The 20968-nt window shown below is 39.9% G+C and overlaps 1 protein-coding gene across 1 annotated transcript; it reads left to right on the top strand.

Moving 5' to 3' along the window:
- Positions 1 to 725: 725 nt before the first annotated feature.
- On the top strand, positions 726 to 17326 carry SNW1 (SNW domain containing 1). The gene is made up of 14 exons (XM_074868506.1): positions 726 to 878; positions 1942 to 2095; positions 3355 to 3516; positions 8660 to 8755; positions 8848 to 8954; positions 9793 to 9897; positions 9991 to 10060; positions 10755 to 10820; positions 12093 to 12209; positions 12537 to 12678; positions 14301 to 14397; positions 15214 to 15331; positions 16339 to 16502; positions 16580 to 17326. Exons 1-14 carry the CDS (start codon positions 796 to 798, stop codon positions 16782 to 16784), a joined length of 1686 nt encoding a protein of 561 aa, XP_074724607.1. The 5' UTR covers positions 726 to 795; the 3' UTR covers positions 16785 to 17326.
- The last annotated feature ends 3642 nt before the right edge of the window (positions 17327 to 20968 follow it).

The raw sequence follows: 20968 nt of genomic DNA, 5'->3' as shown, positions 1-20968 counted from the left end.
CAATATATTTTTACAACACTTTTAATCGCTCTTCTTCCCTTCTCTCTCATGTTCCAATTCAATGATATCTAAGTAGCAGATACCAGAATAAGAAATTTTATTCCAAACCATTTGTTCTGTATTTTCTGCTTTTTACTTGGACACCTTCAGCTAGATGAACCATAACATTACTGAACTTGTTGGAAACTACCTGAATAGTCAGGATATCTGGCTAAAAAAGGAAAAAAAAAGAGATACTGGACTGAGCTCCCTGCCTTTTTCTTCCAATTGTGCCTAACTAATCTGTATTGCTCTTGCTTTTCTGGTACAGCCCCGCTGGGATTGAACCATTTCCATTGGGTTCATCTCCTCTGGCCAAGTTTGCTGAAGCCAGCAACGCCTTGGTGAAGTATCCAAACGGGACAGACACGCACTACGGGAGACACCGTGCCTGTTGCCTGGGAGGGGTTCGTTAGACTGTGACCCTCAGACGGGGCAGGTGGGGGCCCGGGCCCAGGCCCGCGGGCACCATGTAGCCCGGCCGGCTGCCAGGCCCGAGGGAGGCTGCGGCCTGCTGCCACCCACACCTCGCAGCGACCTTGAGGCCGTCCCGCACGGCCGGAGCTGTCCTCCACAACCCCGTGCGCCCTGAGTCGGCCCTGGGGAGGCAAATGCCCTAAAGGCCGCGGCGCCCCTCGGAAAGACGGAGGAAAAACGACATCCCCCAAGATGCCTTGCGGCCTGGTCGCGTGCGCACGGGCGCGCCGGGCGTGACGTCACCCAGACTACAATTCCCAGGGACGCGGGGCGGGGCGCATGCGCAGTTTCTGTCACCGCCCCTTCCCCCGCGGCCTGGCTCCCGAGAAGACGACGGTAGGCGGCAAGATGGCGCTTACTAGGTGGGTTTGACTGGTCCCGTCTGTCTCGGTTCGGGTGATTGTTGTTCCCGGCCTGCCTGCGGCTTCCCGGCCGCTGTGCGAGGCTCTGGCCGGCGAGAGAGGCCGCGCTCGGGGAGCGCGCTGCAGCGCCGCGGCCTCTCCTGGGCAGTGGCCCCGGCGGCCGGTGAGGAGGCCGGGCCGCGGCTGGAGGGAGGGCGGTGAGGGCGCATCGGGCCTGGGGGAGCTGCCCTGCCCTGCTTTGTCCTGCACTGGCGGGACGGGGTGTTTGGCGCTGCTGTTGGCTCAGGGCTCTGCCTTCTTCGTGTGTTTTCTACGGGAAGAAGGAGCTCCTCCGCCTCGGCTGGAGGTGATCGGATCCGTGGAGGTTTTGCCGAGGTGTCTTTACCGCGATTGAGGGCGAGAAGTCTTTGTTACAAGCTACTGCCTTCTCGCAAGGCTCAGGAGCGCAGCTTCAGTGGCTGCCCTGGAATGCCAACTTTCTCGGAGGTGGACACTTCCTTAATAAACGTGTAAAAAGCCTCCGTAGTCTAGAGGAGCTGAAAAAATGGGAAGTCAAGAAACTGGGGTTCGACTTCTTGGCTTTGGCCGAGAGGTAGCTTACGTTAAGGGGGGAGGTTGTTGACGGATCTCTTCGTGAACGTTTGTCTTGAGAGAAGGGGAGGGGGGGTGGTCCTTGGGACTAGGGACATATTTTCTTTTTCTGCTCCATAGTTGTGGAAAGAACACACAGTGGTCCATGACATTACTGTTACAGAATGGGCATGGTCACACTCCTGTTCAAACATGATGTGAATGTGGATGAATTTAACGTCATTTTTTATCGGAATTTTCCAGAATGTTGAGAAAGCGCCCATTGCTTTTGCCCCTATAATCTCAGAAGTTACTTCCCTCAGGTTTATGAGTGCAATACTTGTTTCATAAATTGTTTCTTAATCTGTATAGAGTGACATAGAGAAAGTAATGATTTAGTAGTAGACACAACCATAGTTGAGCATCATTGAGTGAAATTACCTGTATTAACTTTTTATGTCTTTCTTTTTGGTGGCTGTTTATGGATGTGCAGTTTTTTACCAGCTCCAACCCAGCTGTCTCAAGACCAGCTAGAACTAGAAGAAAGAGCCAGAGCTCAAAGATCTAGGCAGACTGCTCTAGTTTCATCACGAAGGGAACCTCCCCCATATGGTTACCGGAAAGGATGGATACCACGGGTGCTAGAGGTAGATATTTAATTTGCATTGCAGTAATGTGTCTGCTAATGGGGGGAAAAAAAAAGTATCTTTTCTGGAGTAGAAAGAAGCTTTGAACATCTTTGAGTGTAGCACAGAATTGTGCAAAACCTTGCCATGTGCAGCATTTCCATCCAGACAGCTCGATATATTCTTGGGTTGGGGGAAGTTGTTCTACTTCACCAGATTGCTTGAAACATTTGGTGGTAAACAGGATGTTATAATGACTTTTCCCTTCGGAGATTGTTGTGTTGTAATATGGAAATAGGTCTATGGTCCTTTCAGTTTACAGTTTGTGAATGCAAGGATCCTCTGAGAAAGACATCTGTATTGTTCCTCTGTCATTATTTGTTAAATACACATTCTAGATTACAGCTGGAGTAACTGAACACGTGTATATCAGAGAAGAGAACACTCAAGTGTATTCTGTTCTTAGCGTAACAGAAGATAGCAGCTGTTGGGGCAGAAAATTGTTAGAGTTAGAAGCAACTTAAAAATTTGTCAGATATTCATTGTTTGAGTATGTTACTGGCAAAAGGGTTATAGACAGTGTTGTGTGTATTTAGCTGTAATCTTTGCCAGTTTAACATAATTTCAACTGGAAATGTTAAAAAGTAGAAGGGAAAATACAGATACATAGCTCTGATTACAAAACTTTTAGTACAGTTTCTCACTGTGAACCACAAAACATTGCAGATTTTGAAGTGGTACTTGACAATAACATCTGAGATGTGCTCTGATGAGTCACAAGCCAGTGCTCTTGCGACAAGGCATGCTTTTGAGGTTTTGATACAGTATTACATGTATGATCCTGCATTGTTCCTAAATACCATAATTTCATGAGCTAGTAGCAGCTTTGTCCTCATTGATGTTTGAGTCCCATTTTTATAAAGATGGGTCCAACACTGTACTATGGTGATCCATTAGTGCTAGAGCAGGTGTCTTCAAACAACAGTTCCAGTGGTTTTCTAAAGGAGAACATTTTTATGTAAGTTCAGCATTTAATAAAGCATCTGTGCAGGAAATAATTACTGCAAGCTGTCTATGCAATTCAGTGTCTTTTCTTTTAGTAAGTGTATGTTCTATAGTCCATTGCTCTCTTACAGCAAAAATAATAAAGTTAATTGAGCATTCTGGCAATGTTTTGTTCTGTTAAAATCAATCCACTCTTTCACTCTGTTTCCCACCCATGCAAATGTTATACCTTGTTTTTGTCTTTCAGTCATTCACTACTTTACTGTTTTGTATAGGATTTTGGAGATGGGGGTGCTTTCCCAGAAATTCATGTTGCCCAGTATCCATTGGATATGGGCCGAAAGAAGAAAATGTCCAATGCTTTGGCTGTTCAGGTGGATGCGGAAGGAAAGATAAAATATGATGCAATTGCTCGACAAGGACAATCAAAGGACAAGGTAATATTTCTTCAGCTATGTAGATTGGCATGTATACCTGGAAAAGTTGTATGTACACATTGCATATACTTAAACTCATTGGTCTGGCATTAGCCAGGATTGTGTCCTGTTTTCTTAAATTTTAAGAACTGCAATAATGTCAGACAGACATGAGCATTTTGACTGGGATCACTGTTTGATCTTCTCTGTTACGTAATTAAAAGTTAAGGCAAAAATGGTGAGAGTCTCTACACAAAACTTCCTTGATAGGTTAGCAGCTTTCATTAGAGAGCTTGCCAGTGAAGGCAAGAAACTGAAAACAGGCCTGATCACAGGCAGCCTTTTTTAAGAGAAGAAAAACCCACAAAAAACCACCCCAAAACCAACCAGGTAACACAGTTCAGCTTTCAGGATACTATACCTTTGTCTTACTAATTTAACATTTGACGCTTTTGGCTGTTTTCAATGTGGTTGGGCACTTCCCCCCCCCCCTTTTAATTGCAACAGAAAGTATTGCCGGTGGTTATTAACCAGAATTTTTTCTGTGAAGTTCAATGATGGCAAGGTTCTCATCGAGTTAAATGGGAACCAACTTCAACTTTGTGTATACAGTAGCCTTTTTAAAAACAAAGAGATGACACTTTGTCTTGGAAGTCCTAACTAGTATTGAGGAGACCAGGTACTTGGGTCTCCTAAGTCCAATTTGAGGAGTATTTATGTTTGCCTCCTCAAATGTAACAAAATGAACTACATTAAAACTTTCTTTAAGCAGGTGTTGGGGGCTGAAAACTGCTGAGGCATGACCAAGTGTATGACCAGCTTGCTGCTTATAGCAAGCATCTCCTGTAAAAAATAGGGTAACCCAAAGAATATCTTAAAAGAGTGTTAACTGCCAAGGGTGTTTTAGCTAATAGATACAAATAGTTGTTTTCAAAATAATTTTACTTCTCCTGCTTTAATTAAGGATGCATTGAAAAGCTTATGGGTATGTAATATGCTCCATGTCTTACTGCAAATGAGAAAGGGGGAAAACTTATCTAAACAGAAAAACAGAAGGTGAACTTTACCTCTCAAACAAAAAAATAGGGTGAACATTCTGACAGTCTCAGGGGAAGTCCTTCTTTTTCAACAGATAAATTTTTGTTGCTTTAAATTGATCCTACAGTTGCCAAAGCTGCAGAAAGGTAATGCCAATAGGATTTTACATTTAACTAATATTCTGAGTGTCAAAAGTGTCCTCATACTGTGCATCATAAATTACTGCAGTACCTTTGAAAAAAACAAGTGCAAATCAGATTCCATGCTGTTATGTAGTAGAAAGTAGTCAGACTAAACAGTAACAGCAGCAGTGGCAATATTTTTGAGGGGACTTTCACTGGGGTTCTGTCAGACTTCATGTAGTGTCTTGAATTATTTGTCAAGAGGAAGGTGCTAAAATACTAATTACACTTCAAGAATTTTGTGAGCAAATATTTGATACTTGATACTAAGTACTTGATTCTAAATAGAAATTTGACTTATCCCAAAGCATAAAAAACAAGTTGGAGTAGATAAGTAGACAAGAAGCAATAATCATACTGATTTCAGGGAAGCTGTAGGGCAAATAGGAAGAGAAAAAAATTGTGTCGTTAAAACCTCATTTTTACAACTTGTCAAATACATCTTTACCTACCTGTAGGATTTAACTTGCATATAATAGAACTATTCAGATTGGGATCTAAGTATATTTGAAAAAGAACTAGAAACAATAGTAGGCTTTAGGCAGAAATGACTAATCTTTCACTGTACCTTACTTGGAAAATAAGGAGTTAGGGAAATACTTAGAACAGGTAAAGTTAAATTAAAGCTGTTAACATTTGTCATATTTGATTCGTGAAGCAGTAATGTTCTCATTTTGTAACCATACTTGCCAGGATGAAAGAGATGCGTGGCTTTTCTAAAACTGGGCTCTGTAGAACTAGAATTAGGGTTTCCTAACCCTAAGCTCTGCCTTCTGGGTCATCTTGATTCTGATTGCATGCAGCTGGATGTAAATGCTGAGACTAAAGATTAAGTATTGTGATTTGAGGGGGAGTAAAAGTGGGGGAAAATTAGATATTTGAAACAATTTCACTGGAAGTAACAGAACTACTATTGCTTGATCTGTTTTGCAGGAGGGAGAAAGTATCGGCAGAGTTGTCACAGGGAGTAGTTCTTCAGTGATCTGTGTTGAGTTGAATAATGTGGAATATTTTTTGTAAGAGAGAACTTCTGATAGTACAGTGTTAGTAGGATTACATACAGAAGTTTAATTATCCTGAGAGCTGCAGTTGTAATTCAAATATTTCTTCAATCTTAATACTTATTGCTAAGAGAAACAGATACTTTGCAGCCTGCCAAAAATGAGAGGGAGTTTCTGATCCTATTCTGTAAGCTACTTGTTTGGTCAGAGTTAAGAAGCAAATTTTGTTTTTGCTACAGTTTATGGATTTTTTTTGAAGTTGAATTTAGTATTCTGACTTCTTGTAGAGGCCGCAGTTCCATCACCCAGACCCTGTGTCTAGATGGCTTGTCAGCAGTTTCTACTGTTGCAGTGGTTCATCTCTCTTGCATCTGTTCCCTTACATATTTAAAAAATAGTTGCTTCAGAGAATTTTCTTTGAAAAATGCTGACATAAATGAGAGAGTCTGATAAGCCTCCTGTCTGGGGCTGGCAGAAAGTCTGCTAGACATGAAATGCTGGATAATGTTGACAAACCTGGATGCATGACCTTATGGGTCTGAGGATGGAGTTCCGTCTGGTTGTCTAGATGAAGGATTTCCAGCATTAGCTGTGTGTTTAGCTCTTGTGCTGCTATAGATTCTTCCAGTATTTTCTCTACTCACATTGCTAAAAGCCAGGCTAAAATAATGCCTCAGTAATTGATAAATTTTGGTGAGACTGATGCTCTGTCCCTTTGTTAGGAAAATAAGGACATATATTTGCTTACTGTGTTTTTATTAAGATGGAAGAGAGGGTGAAATGAAGGAATGGAACAATTAGGTCCATTACTTTTTCCTGTCAAGGATGATTTTTATGTGCAGGCATTGGATTTCTTCTTGGTGGCCCAAGGCTGTGGCTTAGGTGATAAAGGAGGAAAAAAAAGAACGACAAATCTTACCCTACAGTTTTTTCTCAAGTTTGTGAATTCAATTGAAACATTTACAAGGAGAGTAGTTCTGTGATTGACGGAACTCCTGTCACAGCAATGGAACAGGTCAAGAGAACACGAATGTAACGGAAATAATCAAAAGTGTTCTTTCTTCATAATGTATTTGCCTTTGTGGTAGAGTTGCCTCTTGTTGGTTCGAGATCTTATCACCGTTTTTTTTCTCTGGTGTGTGTGCCAGGCTTACAACCAGTTAATTTTAATGACTTCTAAAATGTTATATGCTTCATATGGAGAAACCATTGTTTGACAAGGAAGGAATTCATTCCACAATGCTTGATGGTAGCTTCATTTACACATAGGATTGATGAGCACTGCACAGGGCTGCTCTGGATATATAGAAATATGTTGAGGGGGGATTTACCTGTTACAAATTAAGAAATTTCTGTCAAGGCACTTGGTGTCTGTCAGGTGTCTTGTGAAACTCTGTGATTGATGTCTAAATCCTACCATGAGCTACAGTATCTTACACAACTAGTTAGGTAAGATTGTTCTTTTCATGATGGCAGTGGCATGCAGATTTCTAATTGCTGCCTGTTAAAGCCAGAGAAGGAATCATGTAGCTGTACTAAAAATTCAGCGTTTAGTTTCTGTCTAGAAGGAGATTCTGCTTTTCAGTAGCAATCAAAATTAAGTATCTGAAACATGTTGATGCTTCCTTTTAAATTTTGTAGATGAAAAATTTTAGTGGATGGACATACTACAGATTCAAACAGTCCAAGTCTCCTCTTAGATTAATAAAATGTCTCAATATTACTGTTAAAATAAGGTACACATCTCGAAAAATAACACAGTGCAACATCTTTATGTGCCTGTCTACATCACCTCAAAAAAAGGGCTCCAATTAGAGCATGTGTATCAAGTTTTTGATGGAGACAAATTTTTGTATTTTCAGGCTAATTTAATCTATATTATGGACTTTAATGCAGCTTGCCATTTGCATGCAATACTTTAGGGTTTAAATAGTTCACATAGCTCATTTGTACCTCAAGTGTACTGTAGTTTTTAGAGCACCTCTTCGACTTTTATTTTCTTTTTTGTCTTCTGGGATACTCTGAGCTCTTTCAGGGTACTTTGTTCTTCATGCAGCAAGACACTTGGACTTAGAGTTAATTACCTTAGAGGAACACTGCTCTTCAGATGTCCTTCATTCAGCATCTGAGAAGCTAGGTTATTATAGATACTAATTCAAAGGATTAAAATTTTAGGAGTGAAGGCTGAGAAGCAGTAAATGGCTCTTGTGTGACAAATTAATGCTGAGGCTAAAGGTCAGTTTTATAGTTGGACATCCACTTTATAATGAACTTGAAATAATAGTTGTAATGACTTTTAGCCCTTTGGACTAAGACTTTCTGATGTTATTTTGTTGGACAAGTGTGAAGCATTAATACAATACAGTACATTTCTCCCTGTAGCCACTGACTGTTCTTTCCCTGTATTTACAATTGGGGCTTAAAGCTACTGACAGCTAGCTGCATGTTGTATGAAGATTGAAGTACCTATATAAGGGAAAGTGTCAAGAATAGATTTCTCAAGCATTTATTTTTTCAAGAAAATAGCAAACATAATGAAATTTTAAAAATCTAGATGCTGAAAAAGTCTTGTATCAAATTCTTCAGTAATACTTGAAAACAGAAGTACAAATGTGGATATTTTTGTCTGTCTTGGGGACCCTGAAAAAGGAGAAGAGTAGGAAAGGGAAGCAGGAAACTGGTGTTCTAATCCCAGCTCTGAGAGTGATTTTCATAATTATATTTAATCAAATTATTTTCTTTGATTATTCAATCTGTAGAACGGTGTCCAGAGTATATTCTTCTATGGGAGTCATTGAAGAATGTGTAACTGTAATGTACTTAGAGTTATATGCAAGTTTTAATTAGTACCTAAAGTATAATCTAGGCCTGAAACATTTCCTTTGATATATATACATTTATTTCTGTTTGCCAGCACTAATAATAAGATATACTGTCTTCCAGGTTATTTACAGCAAATACACAGATCTTGTGCCAAAAGAGGTCATGAATGTGGATGATCCTGAACTGCAAAGACCAGACGAGGAGGCAATTAGAGAGGTATTATATGCACTGATGTGCCTAGTTATCAGTAGTATGTTGTACGTCTTGCACATGTGATGAGATGCATGCTGTGGTATTTTTGTCTTCAGATAACAGAGAAGACAAGAGCAGCCTTAGAGAAATCGGTCTCCCAAAAAGTTGCAGCAGCCATGCCAGTTCGAGCAGCTGACAAGCTAGCTCCTGCACAGTACATTCGGTACGTAGTGCTGGTGTGTGTGTAAGGTGGTGTTATGTATAAAAATCAGTTAAAATGGGGACGTTCCTTGAATTTCTGAGAACAAATTCCTCTTAAATTCTGTTCTTCCAGAAGTAGTATGAAACTGGCTTATGTATTTTGAATTAACCCACTGATAATAACAACCTAGTTTGAAGTGTGTTGAAGTATGTCTTAACATGTCATGAGTTGTGGCACTTTGTGGAGGGGTTATTGTTTTAGCAACTAAATATAGATCTATCAGGGAGCATTATTAATGATGCTGTCCTGAAAACAGAGTCTTTCCTGAGAGTTTCAAGACAAGGCATGTAACAGAGTTCCTCCCTCATATAAAATGAGCTATTCAAAAGAATGGGAATTACTAGGAGGCTGATTCTCATTTATGAAGACTTTCTGCTGCAAACATAGAAAAATTCCATGGCAGTGTTAGAATTGGCCTGAGGTGAATTCTGAAAAAAAGTATGTGAAGAGGTTCTTAATAACCAGTAAATAGGCACCAGGGATTCACAGACATAGGTAAAGAGTGTTGTGATATGCTTTGTGTACTCTGTTAGTTTGTTTCTTCTACTTAGAATCTAGGTTGAAACAGGAGAATATAGCCCTGGGAAGATGCATTTTGTGTGGTGTAATTGATTCCCTGCATTCAGTCCAGTATCCTCTGTGCAGTTACCTGCTCCTGGTGTTCACAGTTGGAGAAGTCTTAAACTGGTGTGGATAAAATCAAAATGCAGCTAGAGCAGTGAACTGAGTAAAAATGGAGGCGGGCAAGGAATATCTAGCTGTGTGCAGAGTACTGAGCGCTTTGATTGTTTTTATTCAGGTACACACCATCTCAGCAAGGTGTTGCCTTCAACTCTGGAGCAAAACAGAGAGTTATTCGGATGGTGGAAATGCAGAAGGATCCTATGGAGCCTCCAAGATTCAAGTAACTATTCAAAACTTCTTCATGGCAAATAGAAGATTCTGAAGTGTATTTCCCTACAACATGCTGATTATCATTGTTTTCTTAATTGTTCAGAATTAACAAGAAGATTCCACGTGGACCACCTTCTCCTCCAGCACCTGTAATGCACTCTCCTAGTAGAAAGGTATGAAATGCCATAGCTGTTCTCAGTTTTGAATTCTAGATACATGGGTTCACAAATTCTACTTCGATCTAGTTCATTTCTGTGCACCTTTTCCTTACTGTTTTTTTGATGTGATGTTAAGTGATAAACTTGGTGCCCAGTGCAGTTCTGAAAGTAGGTCTCTTCCTATGTACCTTGTCAGAGGTTGAGTAGATTTCTCATACTTTATGCAGGGCCGCATTGCTGGATTTGTTCATGGCATGGATGAGTTGACTGAGGCTTTCGCCTTGGTACACTGATGCTGCTTTCAGACAATGCTATTAAACTAATCCTTAATAACACTAACTTGTGTTATTAAGGATTAGCTTAATAGATCTCTCTAGATTTTGAGAGATGAGTGTAGTGGTGGTTTATCAGTTTCCTACAACTCAAACTGCCATTAGATGTGCAAAGATTAACAAGCTGGCTGTGAGTTTCAGCCTGTGTGATGAAAGTTTAAGACGACGGCTGAAAAGCTGTTGTGACTTTATTCAGTGTTGGCAAAGGTATGGTGCAGAAATGAACATCTTATTGCTGTGAAGAAGAGTTAGGTTTTTTTGTAGCAGTGTCCTGAACTTTGTACTCTATTTCCATAGTTTCATAGCTGCCTTTGAGAAAGAAAACAGTATTTCCTTTTGCTATAAATCTAAAGATGACTTTACTTCTTTTAAATCAGATGACTGTGAAAGAGCAGCAAGAGTGGAAGATTCCTCCATGCATTTCAAACTGGAAAAATGCAAAGGTAATTAAGTTGTCATAAATTCATCTTCCTAATGTTTCACCCTACTGGGAGACTTCTGTGAATTATTTAAGCTTCAATAATACTAGTTTGAAACCTCTAGAGTTAGGGAAACTGGCTGCTTGTAGCATGGAGAACACATGATTGTACATCGTTTTTTCTCTCTTTGGCATATAAGGGTTGCCAAATTGATAGGAATGTAGAACTGAGAGAGAATATATTATTTCATGGCAAAGATTATGCATTTTGAGAGGAAAAAATGACATTACTTAAAATCCCCATCATGTGTGTGGAATCTGAAACCAAAGTCTCTGGAACTCACAAAGTAAAGCTGTCTAAACTGAAAAAGGGAGGGGTAATTCATAGAAAACTAAGTGTGTTTCTTTTTAATACTGCAGTCCAAATTTCTGGAAAGTTCTCTGTGGTGCATTCTTGCACTAATTAATTTTCATCACTGGTTAGCTTGGCTATTTTTATTCCTTGTTTGAGTAGGTATGTCCTGTCCCTTTGACTTTTATCACCCAGTAAGTGTATGTTCAGAGAAAAGGGAGAATTTATAATTTGCTGCAGTAACTGGTTTATTCGTTCTGAAGCTTACCAAGCTGTTGTCGTGAGGCAGCCTCTTCAAATGGAGGAAGGAAAAGCTGCATGTTTGGATGTTATTTTTTTTCTACCCCAACACAGCTGTATAACTGGGACTGATGCTAATTAGTAGATCAAATTTTAGGTTACAGATGCTAAAACCAAAGCAAAAATTTTGTAGAGCTCACTAAAGAATCTTAAAATATCATCTATAAATAATTTTTCGTTTCAGTTTTTGAAAGCAAAATTAGCATTTAGTCTCTTGCTGGCAGCCTTGCCCCTTACTTTCTCATTTTGAATCAGCTAACCTCTTAACAGGTATGAAAACAGTTTAGGGAAAACAATTTTTAAGCATAAATGGTAAAACAGCTTAGAGACTAGGAAAGTTATTCTCTGTAGTTCTTAACACAAAGCAAAGAGTGGACATTATCAGTCAAAAACTGTCATTTGTACAAAGATGTACCTTGAAGGGAAATTGTGGTGCGGATTTGGGGAGAGTGTGGAATTGCAGTGAAGCTGAGTTACCTGCTATGAATTTGAAGTATGGTATAAAGGAGATCCATTGAGGCGTATTAATGATGGGCTGTGAGTTTTGCATGTGTTTTTGTTCTCTTACACAATAAATGTAATAATGTTTGTTATTACAAAGAATGTTAGTTTCTGTGATTAACTGCCTCTCTGTTTCCACTGTAGGGTTACACCATTCCATTAGATAAGCGTCTGGCTGCAGATGGCAGAGGATTGCAGACTGTTCATATTAATGAAAACTTTGCCAAGCTTGCTGAGGCTCTGTATATAGCTGACAGAAAGGTCAGGTGGCTGTTTAAACTGTTTTGTTCCATGTGGTTTTATCTTCTTTGTACATTTATTTTCTTAGAAAAATCAGCTGTGAATAGGCTATAGCTTTTTGATCTGTCCTGTTTCTCGACTAACATAAGACATAAGGTCTTAGCCCCAGTATCTTTGAATCGGTGGCTCAATGTAGGTTAAATTATTGGAGGTCATGGGTCTTGTTTCTCAGTTCTAACTGCTGTGGCTGTATGTCTTTGAACTTCCATGGATTAGTCCATGACAGAAGATCTGCTTGCATCCCAGGTACTAGCTTCCTGTCTTTTTAACTGTGTCTTACGTGTGCAGGCTCGTGAGGCAGTAGAGATGCGTGCCCAGGTGGAGAGAAAGATGGCTCAGAAAGAAAAGGAGAAACATGAGGAAAAGCTCCGAGAAATGGCTCAGAAAGCCAGGGAGAGAAGAGCAGGGATCAAAACCCATGTTGAAAAAGGTACATTTGTTTGTTATTAAGATGCAGTGGTGTTTTTTAGCACTCTCTGAAGTATGGGTTTGAAAAAAGAGAACTTAGAATACCTAAATATCAACTGTAATTTCTAAGCATGATATCTGTTCTTCATCTCTTTCCTTGGTGGGATCAGGATTTGAACCTCACAGCAGTATGTCAGTGTATATAGGTTTAGGACATTGTTGAGAATTTAAGAGTTGTTAATGGATCAGTGCAAGTAATGGCTTTCATGGACTGTTCTAAAGTAACTTTTTCCTTTAGAAAAGGTTTGTTGCCGATGAAGATCAACTTTGTTTACAAGAACTAAACCACCTTTAAGTTTTCAAAGATGGTAAATGCAGTATTCTGTCTCTTCCACTGTTATAACTGGTCTTGCAGAACTGTAGTTCTGTGGGCCAGTAGGCCCAAAACCTGCTAACTAAATCATAACCAAGTCTTATGTTTTGATTGAAATGGCACTTCAGAGATCAAGATGCCGAATTTAGAGCAGTTAATCTCTTGAAGAGGTGGAGGTTATGGTCATACAATGCCAAATCCTGCAGCTGGGAAGGACTAGCCTTTTTCTAACAGGCTGGGGACTGGCTGGCTGGAGAGCTGCTCTGTTGAAAAGGACCTGGGAGTCCGAGTGGACAGTATGCTAAATGTAAGCCAGCAGCATGCCCTGGCAGCGGTAATGCTAAGGGCATACTAAGCTGAATCTGCAGGAATGTAACTAGTAGATCAAGGGAAGTAAATCACATAGTTTTACTGGTGACTTCTTACACTGCATCTGGAATATGTGTGTAGTTATGGGCCCCCAGGTACAAGACAGTCATTGATAAACTGGAATGAGTTCAGTGGAGGGCCATCAAAATGGTTAGGGGGCTAGAGTACCTGCCTAGTCAGGAGATGCTGAGAAAGTGAAGGTTGTTCTGCCGGGAGAGGATGTGGCTTTGGGGAGCCTCCTGTATTTGTAAGGAGATCATCAGAGCTCTTCACTGAGTTGCACAGTGGAAGAATGAGACAGTGGTCAACACTTGAGGTGTTTAGGAGGTTCCAACTACATGTGAGGAAAAAAAATTTCACCGTGAGAACAGCAGTGGAACAGGTTGGCCAGGGAGGCTGGCAATCTCTGTCCTTGGAGGTTTTCCCTGCCTGAGTGGGCAGAGACCTGAGCAACCTGGTTTGAATTCAGCAGGAGGTTGAACTAGAGACTCCCTTCCAACCTGAGTGATTCTCTGATACTGAGACACAGAATGTTATTCAAAGCACTTACATGCCTGTGTGTTTGAACAGTATTTTTACACTTAAGAGATAAAAGTATGATCTGTAGGTGTTTTAGGATATTAATTCCTAGATGGACAAGTATTCTAAGCTCTTCAAAGCTGAGAAGACATAGTTGTTGGATATGTCTGCTTTAACTGTCTTGTCAAGGACAGTTAATTGCATGTGGCGTAAGAATGCTGCGGTTTTCCATGTGTTCAGTTTGTTTAAACTGTAACACTAAAAAGTGCTAAGGGTCACTTCTGTAAAAGAATACTGAATTGACTTGCTGTGCATGTGTCTGTGGCATAGTTAATTCAAACTTCAAATACTTGTCTATAATGAGCAATCTTGCATTTGTTCAGAGGACGGAGAAGCTAGAGAGAGAGATGAAATCAGACATGACCGGCGCAAAGAGAGACAGCATGACAGAAATCTTTCCAGGGCAGCCCCTGACAAAAGGTGAGTCACAGAAGAAAGTTGCTTTATTCCTGTACTGGCACTGGCTTCCCCACTAGCAAAACTATCACACTGGGCTTCCTTTTGCTTGATGTGAGTGCCTGAATTTTACCTTGTGGAGATATTCACTGCTATGAAGCACTGTTCATTCATTGCATGAAATGGTATTACTTGTTAGTGTACTGCAGTACTCTCTTCTAAATTTAGAATTTTCCAGGTGAATGGAGGAGGGGAGGGGGTTGGTGGTTTTGGGTGGGTTTTTCTTTAGCAGAACTTGAGTATATTCAGATTTAATTAACGTGTTTACAGTAAAGGTTGAAACCTGGATCCTGTAACTTCAGTGAGACCAGAGTATCATTAGTGGCTTTGTTTCTTGAAGCTGTTCATTTGAAGTAAGCTTAGATTTATGAGTGTAGGCTGAAGTATCTTGTTTGCCCAAGCCAGTAAGATTTCTGAGCACAAATGGTTTCTGGAGGCTTAAGATCTCCAATATCTTAAAATTAGATTGCCTGGCCTCCCCAGAATATAATTACACTGGTTCTTGCAAAAAATACCTATGACATTTTAGACCAAGTCAGTTTGATGTAAATTGCAGATAGTGGAAAGCAAATTTAAATGTCATGCCCAGCTGAACATAACTTTGCCAAATGTTTCCTTTGCCAGGAGACAAATTTTAAATGCTATCTAGTAAGGAAGGACAACAGTCAAAATCTGGCTCCTGATGCAAATTGTTAGCAACTAATACAGGATCAGGTTGCAGCTGACCATGTCAACAAATACGGTTTACTGACCTAATAAAACTTGAAATTTTTAATTCAGGTCAAAGCTGCAGAGAAACGAGAACAGAGATATCAGTGAAGTTATTGCACTCGGGGTACCCAACCCCAGGCCATCCAATGAAATCCAGTATGACCAGAGGCTGTTCAACCAGAGCAAGGTAAAAATACCTTTTCACAGCTGTGTAGCTTTCTATGAGAACATGTTCATCCTTCCTTAGTGGGTGTGGCTAGAATACTAAAGGGACCCTGTTCTCATGGCTGGTGCGGATGCATGAAAGAAGTCTCAACTGCTTAGGAAACTGTTACCTCCTTTATCCATAGCTGATGCAACAGAAATGGAATATTTTGAACCTATAACTGGATTAAAGTGTTTTTGTTGTGGTTTTTCTTACTGGGAAGTGGGGAGAAAGAAGCTATTTTGCCTCAAGCTGCACTGTCCTAATTTTCCTCTTTTGTACAAATGTACTGACTGAATAAGAGAAATCTGCGCAGAGAGAAGCAAGTAAATACTTTCTATTCCCATTATTGCTTATGTTAAAAATCCTTCTGAAGATATAAATAGTTAACAGCAACATTTATTTTCCCTGAACTTAATACTATTCAGAGATGAAAAAGTAGATTAGGCTTCAGAAAGTCCCTGAATAGACCTGCAGTTTGTCAATCATTCTTTTTCATGTCTCCAATGAAAGACTTGCAGGCAGAAGGGAAAGCTGATGAATCAAAAGTGAAAAAGCAGGCACTTCATTTCTACTTTCACAGTTTACATAAGCCTGTATGATTTGTATCAGTCAGCTTAAATGTTTTCCAGAAATTCTGAATAATATACATTTCTGTATGGTTGTATTTGGCTATTATAGACAGCTGTACTTGCAGGGCAGACTGAAATGATCCATTATTCTGTAATATGAATGGCCTGTAATCCTTCGTGTTGCTTTCTGGAAGAGTAGGAGCGTCCTCAATAAGACTTGTAATGGTTGTGTCACGTTCTCTGGACTTAATCCCAGACCCAAAGCCACTCATACACTTGTTGAAGTGCTTGAACTCATTTGAAATTGGTATTAAATCACACAATACCATCTTTGTGTATCTGTGTGACATCAGTGTGTATTGATGTTAAAATAAACCAGCTGAAGTTTTGCAGACTCATTTGTGTTGTTCTTCACAGGGTATGGACAGTGGCTTTGCTGGAGGAGAGGATGAAATTTATAATGTTTATGACCAGCCTTGGAGAAGTGGCAAGGATATGGCCCAAAACATCTACAGGCCAAGTAAAAATGTGGATAAGGACATGTATGGTGATGATCTGGAGGCTCGAATAAAGACCAATAGGTAAGAAAATGAAGTTAAGAAATATTAATTAGTATTATGAAGTTACAGTCAACTGAGTATCACCTCTTCTCCTGCAGGTTTGTTCCTGACAAAGAGTTTTCTAACTCAGATCGTAACACCAGAGGGAGGGGTAGAGACGGACCAGTTCAATTTGAGGAGGATCCATTTGGTTTGGACAAGTTTCTGGAAGAAGCTAAGCAACACGGTGGTTCTAAACGGCCCTCAGATAGCAGCCGCCCTAAAGAACATGAGCATGAGAGCAAAAAGAGGAGAAAGGACTGAATGCCTCTGCTCTCTGAGAGGTAGAGAAATGGACTACAAGCTTGGACTTACTAAAAATGCCTTTTGCAAGATCAGAGGTGTGTAGGGGGATGGCGTTGTAATGCAGCAGTTCACAACCCGTGTGGATATATACACACACACTAATTCTTCTACATAGAACAGCTACCCCTGGAGAGTGGAGGAAGGGAGACCACTCTGAAACATTTCACAAGGGAATTTATTCTTTAGCAAGTGCTCCCTGTTTCCCAGCATCTCAGGGTAAGAATGTAGCCCCTTCCTGCAGCTTTACTTTTTGTAGGTAGCTAAAGCTTTTACTTCATCTGTTAAAAGCCTTCCTGCTGTATATAATTACTGTCTTTATGCTGTAATGGATGCTAGGGAGTTTGATTCAGTGTTTCTTTAGTGTGGCTATATAGTTTATTTGAACACAGAGGGGAAACAGCTGGATTTGGTTTTAAAACAAATACTCCTTCATAGTTTCTCAGTAATCTTTATTTTAGTTTCTTTACATTTAGTGAAATAAAGCCGCCTTCCACCACTCACTTGCTTTGATTCCTTCTTTGACTGTGTCTTCTATGGGACTGCTGTCTGAGAGCAAGCTGAAAACAATGGAAATTATTCAAATTCGTTAGGCAAGAAGGCTTGATATTTTTCATTTTTTCATACAGAAAGCAAAAGATGGGTTTATAACAGGTTCAGTTTCATGAGCGATAACCACAAATGCTAAGCTCCTGACAGGAAAGTTGAATATAATTTCCACAGCAATTGCTAGCTGTATCGGCAAAATGCATCTTAAAAGCTTGTGCTTTCAAGTGGAACTAATAGAAGGTAACTGTCTAAACCTAGCCTTGAACAAAGTTGGCAGAAGTGCTTATGTGTCTTGCTTCTAGAAAAACTTGCATTTTTGAAGAAATGAAGAGAGCTACCTACTGCCTGCCTTCTACTTCTTATTCCACCATAAAGCCTCTTAGCTCTTGCACTTCTTTTGAGTATAGTCCTCCAGTTAAGTGGATGTGGCTATCTTACAGCTTCAAGAATAAAAAGCAAAATAATTTCCAAGAAATTTGACACTAAATACTCCTCTATGCTACTCCTAGTACTTATCTTGGTAATTGCATACAGGTAACATCTTAGTTATTTTCAGCCCAATTTATGAGCCTGGCTTGCCAGTTTAAGACTGAAGACAGTAAACCACTCCTAAATTTCTCTTTTCATTTTTGTACCACAGTTGTAACTCACAAGTCAGCTCTTCTTAAGAATAGGTATTGAAGTAACCACAAGCACTAAAGATTTCTCCAATAGTATGAACCATGTCAAGCAAAATACTTAGTCAACATACTGCATCCCTGAAGTCTTGCCAATTCATTTTACTCATACCATCTCCTAGCACTGAAAGTCTCAAAAGGAGAAACTAGTTGTCAGAAGGATAGTGAAGAATTCTTACTAGTTTTTCAAAGAAATGAACTGTGTCTGTTATACCAGCCTGCTTGTTGCTCATGCTGTCCCTCTGTACTACCAGGTTTAAGTAGCAAGGTCAGCTGAAGCAAATACCCTTAGTGATTTGCACTTACTTAGTGAACATAGTAGATAGAAGATTCTAATGATTTTGACATGAGACTTGTTAATTTATGAATGGCTTCGGCCACCCATTGACTCACCTTTTATCCTTATCTGTTAACACCACCATCCTAAATGTTTGGAAAGCAGGGCCATGGTCATTTCTTTGCTGTTTATTTGCTGCAGTGAAGCTAGAGCCAGGCAACTGTATCATCTGACCAGTCAGTGACAGATACCTTTGTATGGGTACTAGACCAAAGGTTTTACACTGATGGTGTACAGTCTCTTGCTGCCATGCATTATGGACTCCGATTGCCAAAGTGTCATATTTTTTTCTTTACTAACATTTAAAATGTTGAAGACAGCAATTAAAAAAACAGCTGCACTAAAGCTAATTTAAGGTTATCTTGAACACATGAAAGCAGGCAGCTGATTTTTCCTGTACAAAATAGTAACTGAAGAAAAAGAAATTTTCACTGAAGTTCAAAGCTTAGCTTTACATTCTTTGTTATCTTTCCCCTGCTACCCAACATCCAGATCAGATGTTAGAATCCACCTGCAGAAACCTGTATTACAAATACCTAGTTGCATGGCAGTTCCTGAACAGTTTTACTGCATTCATACTCCTTTAGCTTAGCATAGCAGAAGGTTTTGATCTATGTGATTTCTGTGGTATCTATATGATCTCAGACCCTAATGAGTGGAGTTGAGGGGAATAAACAAAAGTGTTAATGATTTAAAAAACATTAAAAGCACATTAAGTGGCAAAATGCTTAATCACTTGGAATGAGTATGGCAATACTTTTATGCTGCTGTGTCCAACCAAAGGCAAAATTAAAGAGCTCAACTTATTACATAACTTCATTAAAAGAATTGGCACGCTACCTTAGCACCTTCAAGTATGTGGGAGTCCTTCTGAAATACATTCTGAACATCTTCTGGTGTTGAGAATTTAATCCAGCAGTAACGTTTGTGAAAGCCTGTATCTTTGTCCTAGTTACCAGTTCAAAAAAATAAAATACAATTACTGTAGAAAATACATAGGCAGTTAAAAACTTTCTACAGATACTCAATTTAAGGATTTAGAAATTATCAGAGAAATTAGCACATTTGCTGTTTCATTAGTCTTCTTTACATTTTAAGACGTTTATTCTCATTGACAGCACCCAGGGGCCTAGCAGAGACTGTTCTGTATTCTCTTCTCCCAGTGTGAGTCCAGCAATCATAATAAAATTTAAGATTTTAAGTTACAGTTGAAGACTGAAACAACTGGCTATGCATTATTTCAAACTCCACTAGTTACCTACTGTTATGTCAGTCACAACAGAACTGACATTCAGTTATCTGCCCCATCTGAAAATGAGCCTGCCATGGTACTTGAAGAGCATTCAGCAAGATAAAGCAGCTGCTTAAGATACTAAGAAAGTAGGCTGCAATTCAAGATGAGAAGCACTAACTGCACTGAAAAGAAAAAAAAAAAATTTTAAGAATAATTTGCCAATCAGAAGACAGTTGTCAATAAAGAAGAGATAATGCAGAAAAGCCAGGTCTACCAAAGTGCCTTTTATCCCAACTCTGATCCCCATCAGAGTTCACAACAGCTCTGCCACTCTGATCATCAGGCATGACTGGCAGCACTTCCAAACACTGGTGAAGTTTTCACCCACAAGGTACTGTAGTCACACTCCTGGTTTCAGTATCACAGTGATGTCTTAATTAGGGTGTCTTATGCTGCTGGCAGATTTTTGTACCTCTGGCAGTTTTAAGCAGTAATGAACACTCCTAAAAGTAATCACTGAATCAAAACATTCACATGTGTATCAGTTCAGCTTTAGTTGGTGATGGAGGCCAGTTTACAGTAAGCTGCCAGCCTTCACAATGAAGCAATGTCTTCTGTCCTGGGCCTGAGGAACTCGAGCGGCAGGCTGACACCTAAGCTTCAGCATTCAGAAATAACCAGATTGTTTCAAACTACCCTTCTCCATGTGCGAGCTAGTCCTCAACTGATAGTGAGCCCATCAGCTCACTAACTTATGTTCTGACACACTAAGCTTAATTTAACAGACCATTACTTTGCATTGAGAAACATGAGCAGGCAGAACTTCCTTCAGCAATAACCTGCAACTTATCCATAACAGTGGGAAAGGAACAACTTTTTTTGGCTGTTCAACTCTTAAGAAACTGCAGTAGATACTATTGTCCCTGATCTACATGCTCAGAAGATAAATAATCTAAATGGCAGGGGCACAAACAGCTGACAGCTTGAGAACATCCTAAAGAGGTTGTGGGTTTTGTGTTAGCCCTGCACTCTGGATGGGATATGAACCCACATCAGGAAAGTATTGTAGGTTCATATCCACACCTTTAAAATTTTTAGACCAGTGAGACCAGGCTCATAAACCTTTTGTTCTTTGTCAGAAGAAAGATAACACGACAATAGAGAAACTCAAAGTACTTTCAGGTTAATTATTCAGACATGGCAGTATCAACTGGATCTGAGAGATGTGCTTTCTAAAGCTCTTTCGAAGCCAATGGAAACCACGAAGCTTCAGTGAGGCCTACAGCTCGCAGACAAGCAGCGGCACCCACTGGGAGAAGAAACTTAAGTTTGAAGAGCACCGAAGATC

This window comes from Strix uralensis, chromosome 4 (genome assembly GCF_047716275.1).
Source record: "Strix uralensis isolate ZFMK-TIS-50842 chromosome 4, bStrUra1, whole genome shotgun sequence".
NCBI lineage: Eukaryota > Metazoa > Chordata > Aves > Strigiformes > Strigidae > Strix > Strix uralensis.
This window is presented reverse-complemented; position numbering and strand designations above follow the sequence as displayed.

What these genes read in the sequence shown, in the direction of transcription:
- SNW1 (XM_074868506.1), top strand. Translation starts at nt 796, where the DNA reads ATGCGCAGTTTCTGTCACCGCCCCTTCCCCCGCGGCCTGGCTCCCGAG. An exon ending in CAAAACCCATGTTGAAAAAG is followed by an intron (nt 12,679 to 14,300) that starts GTACATTTGTTT and finishes GCATTTGTTCAG; the next exon opens with AGGACGGAGAAGCTAGAGAG. An exon ending in GGCTGTTCAACCAGAGCAAG is followed by an intron (nt 15,332 to 16,338) that starts GTAAAAATACCT and finishes TGTTCTTCACAG; the next exon opens with GGTATGGACAGTGGCTTTGC.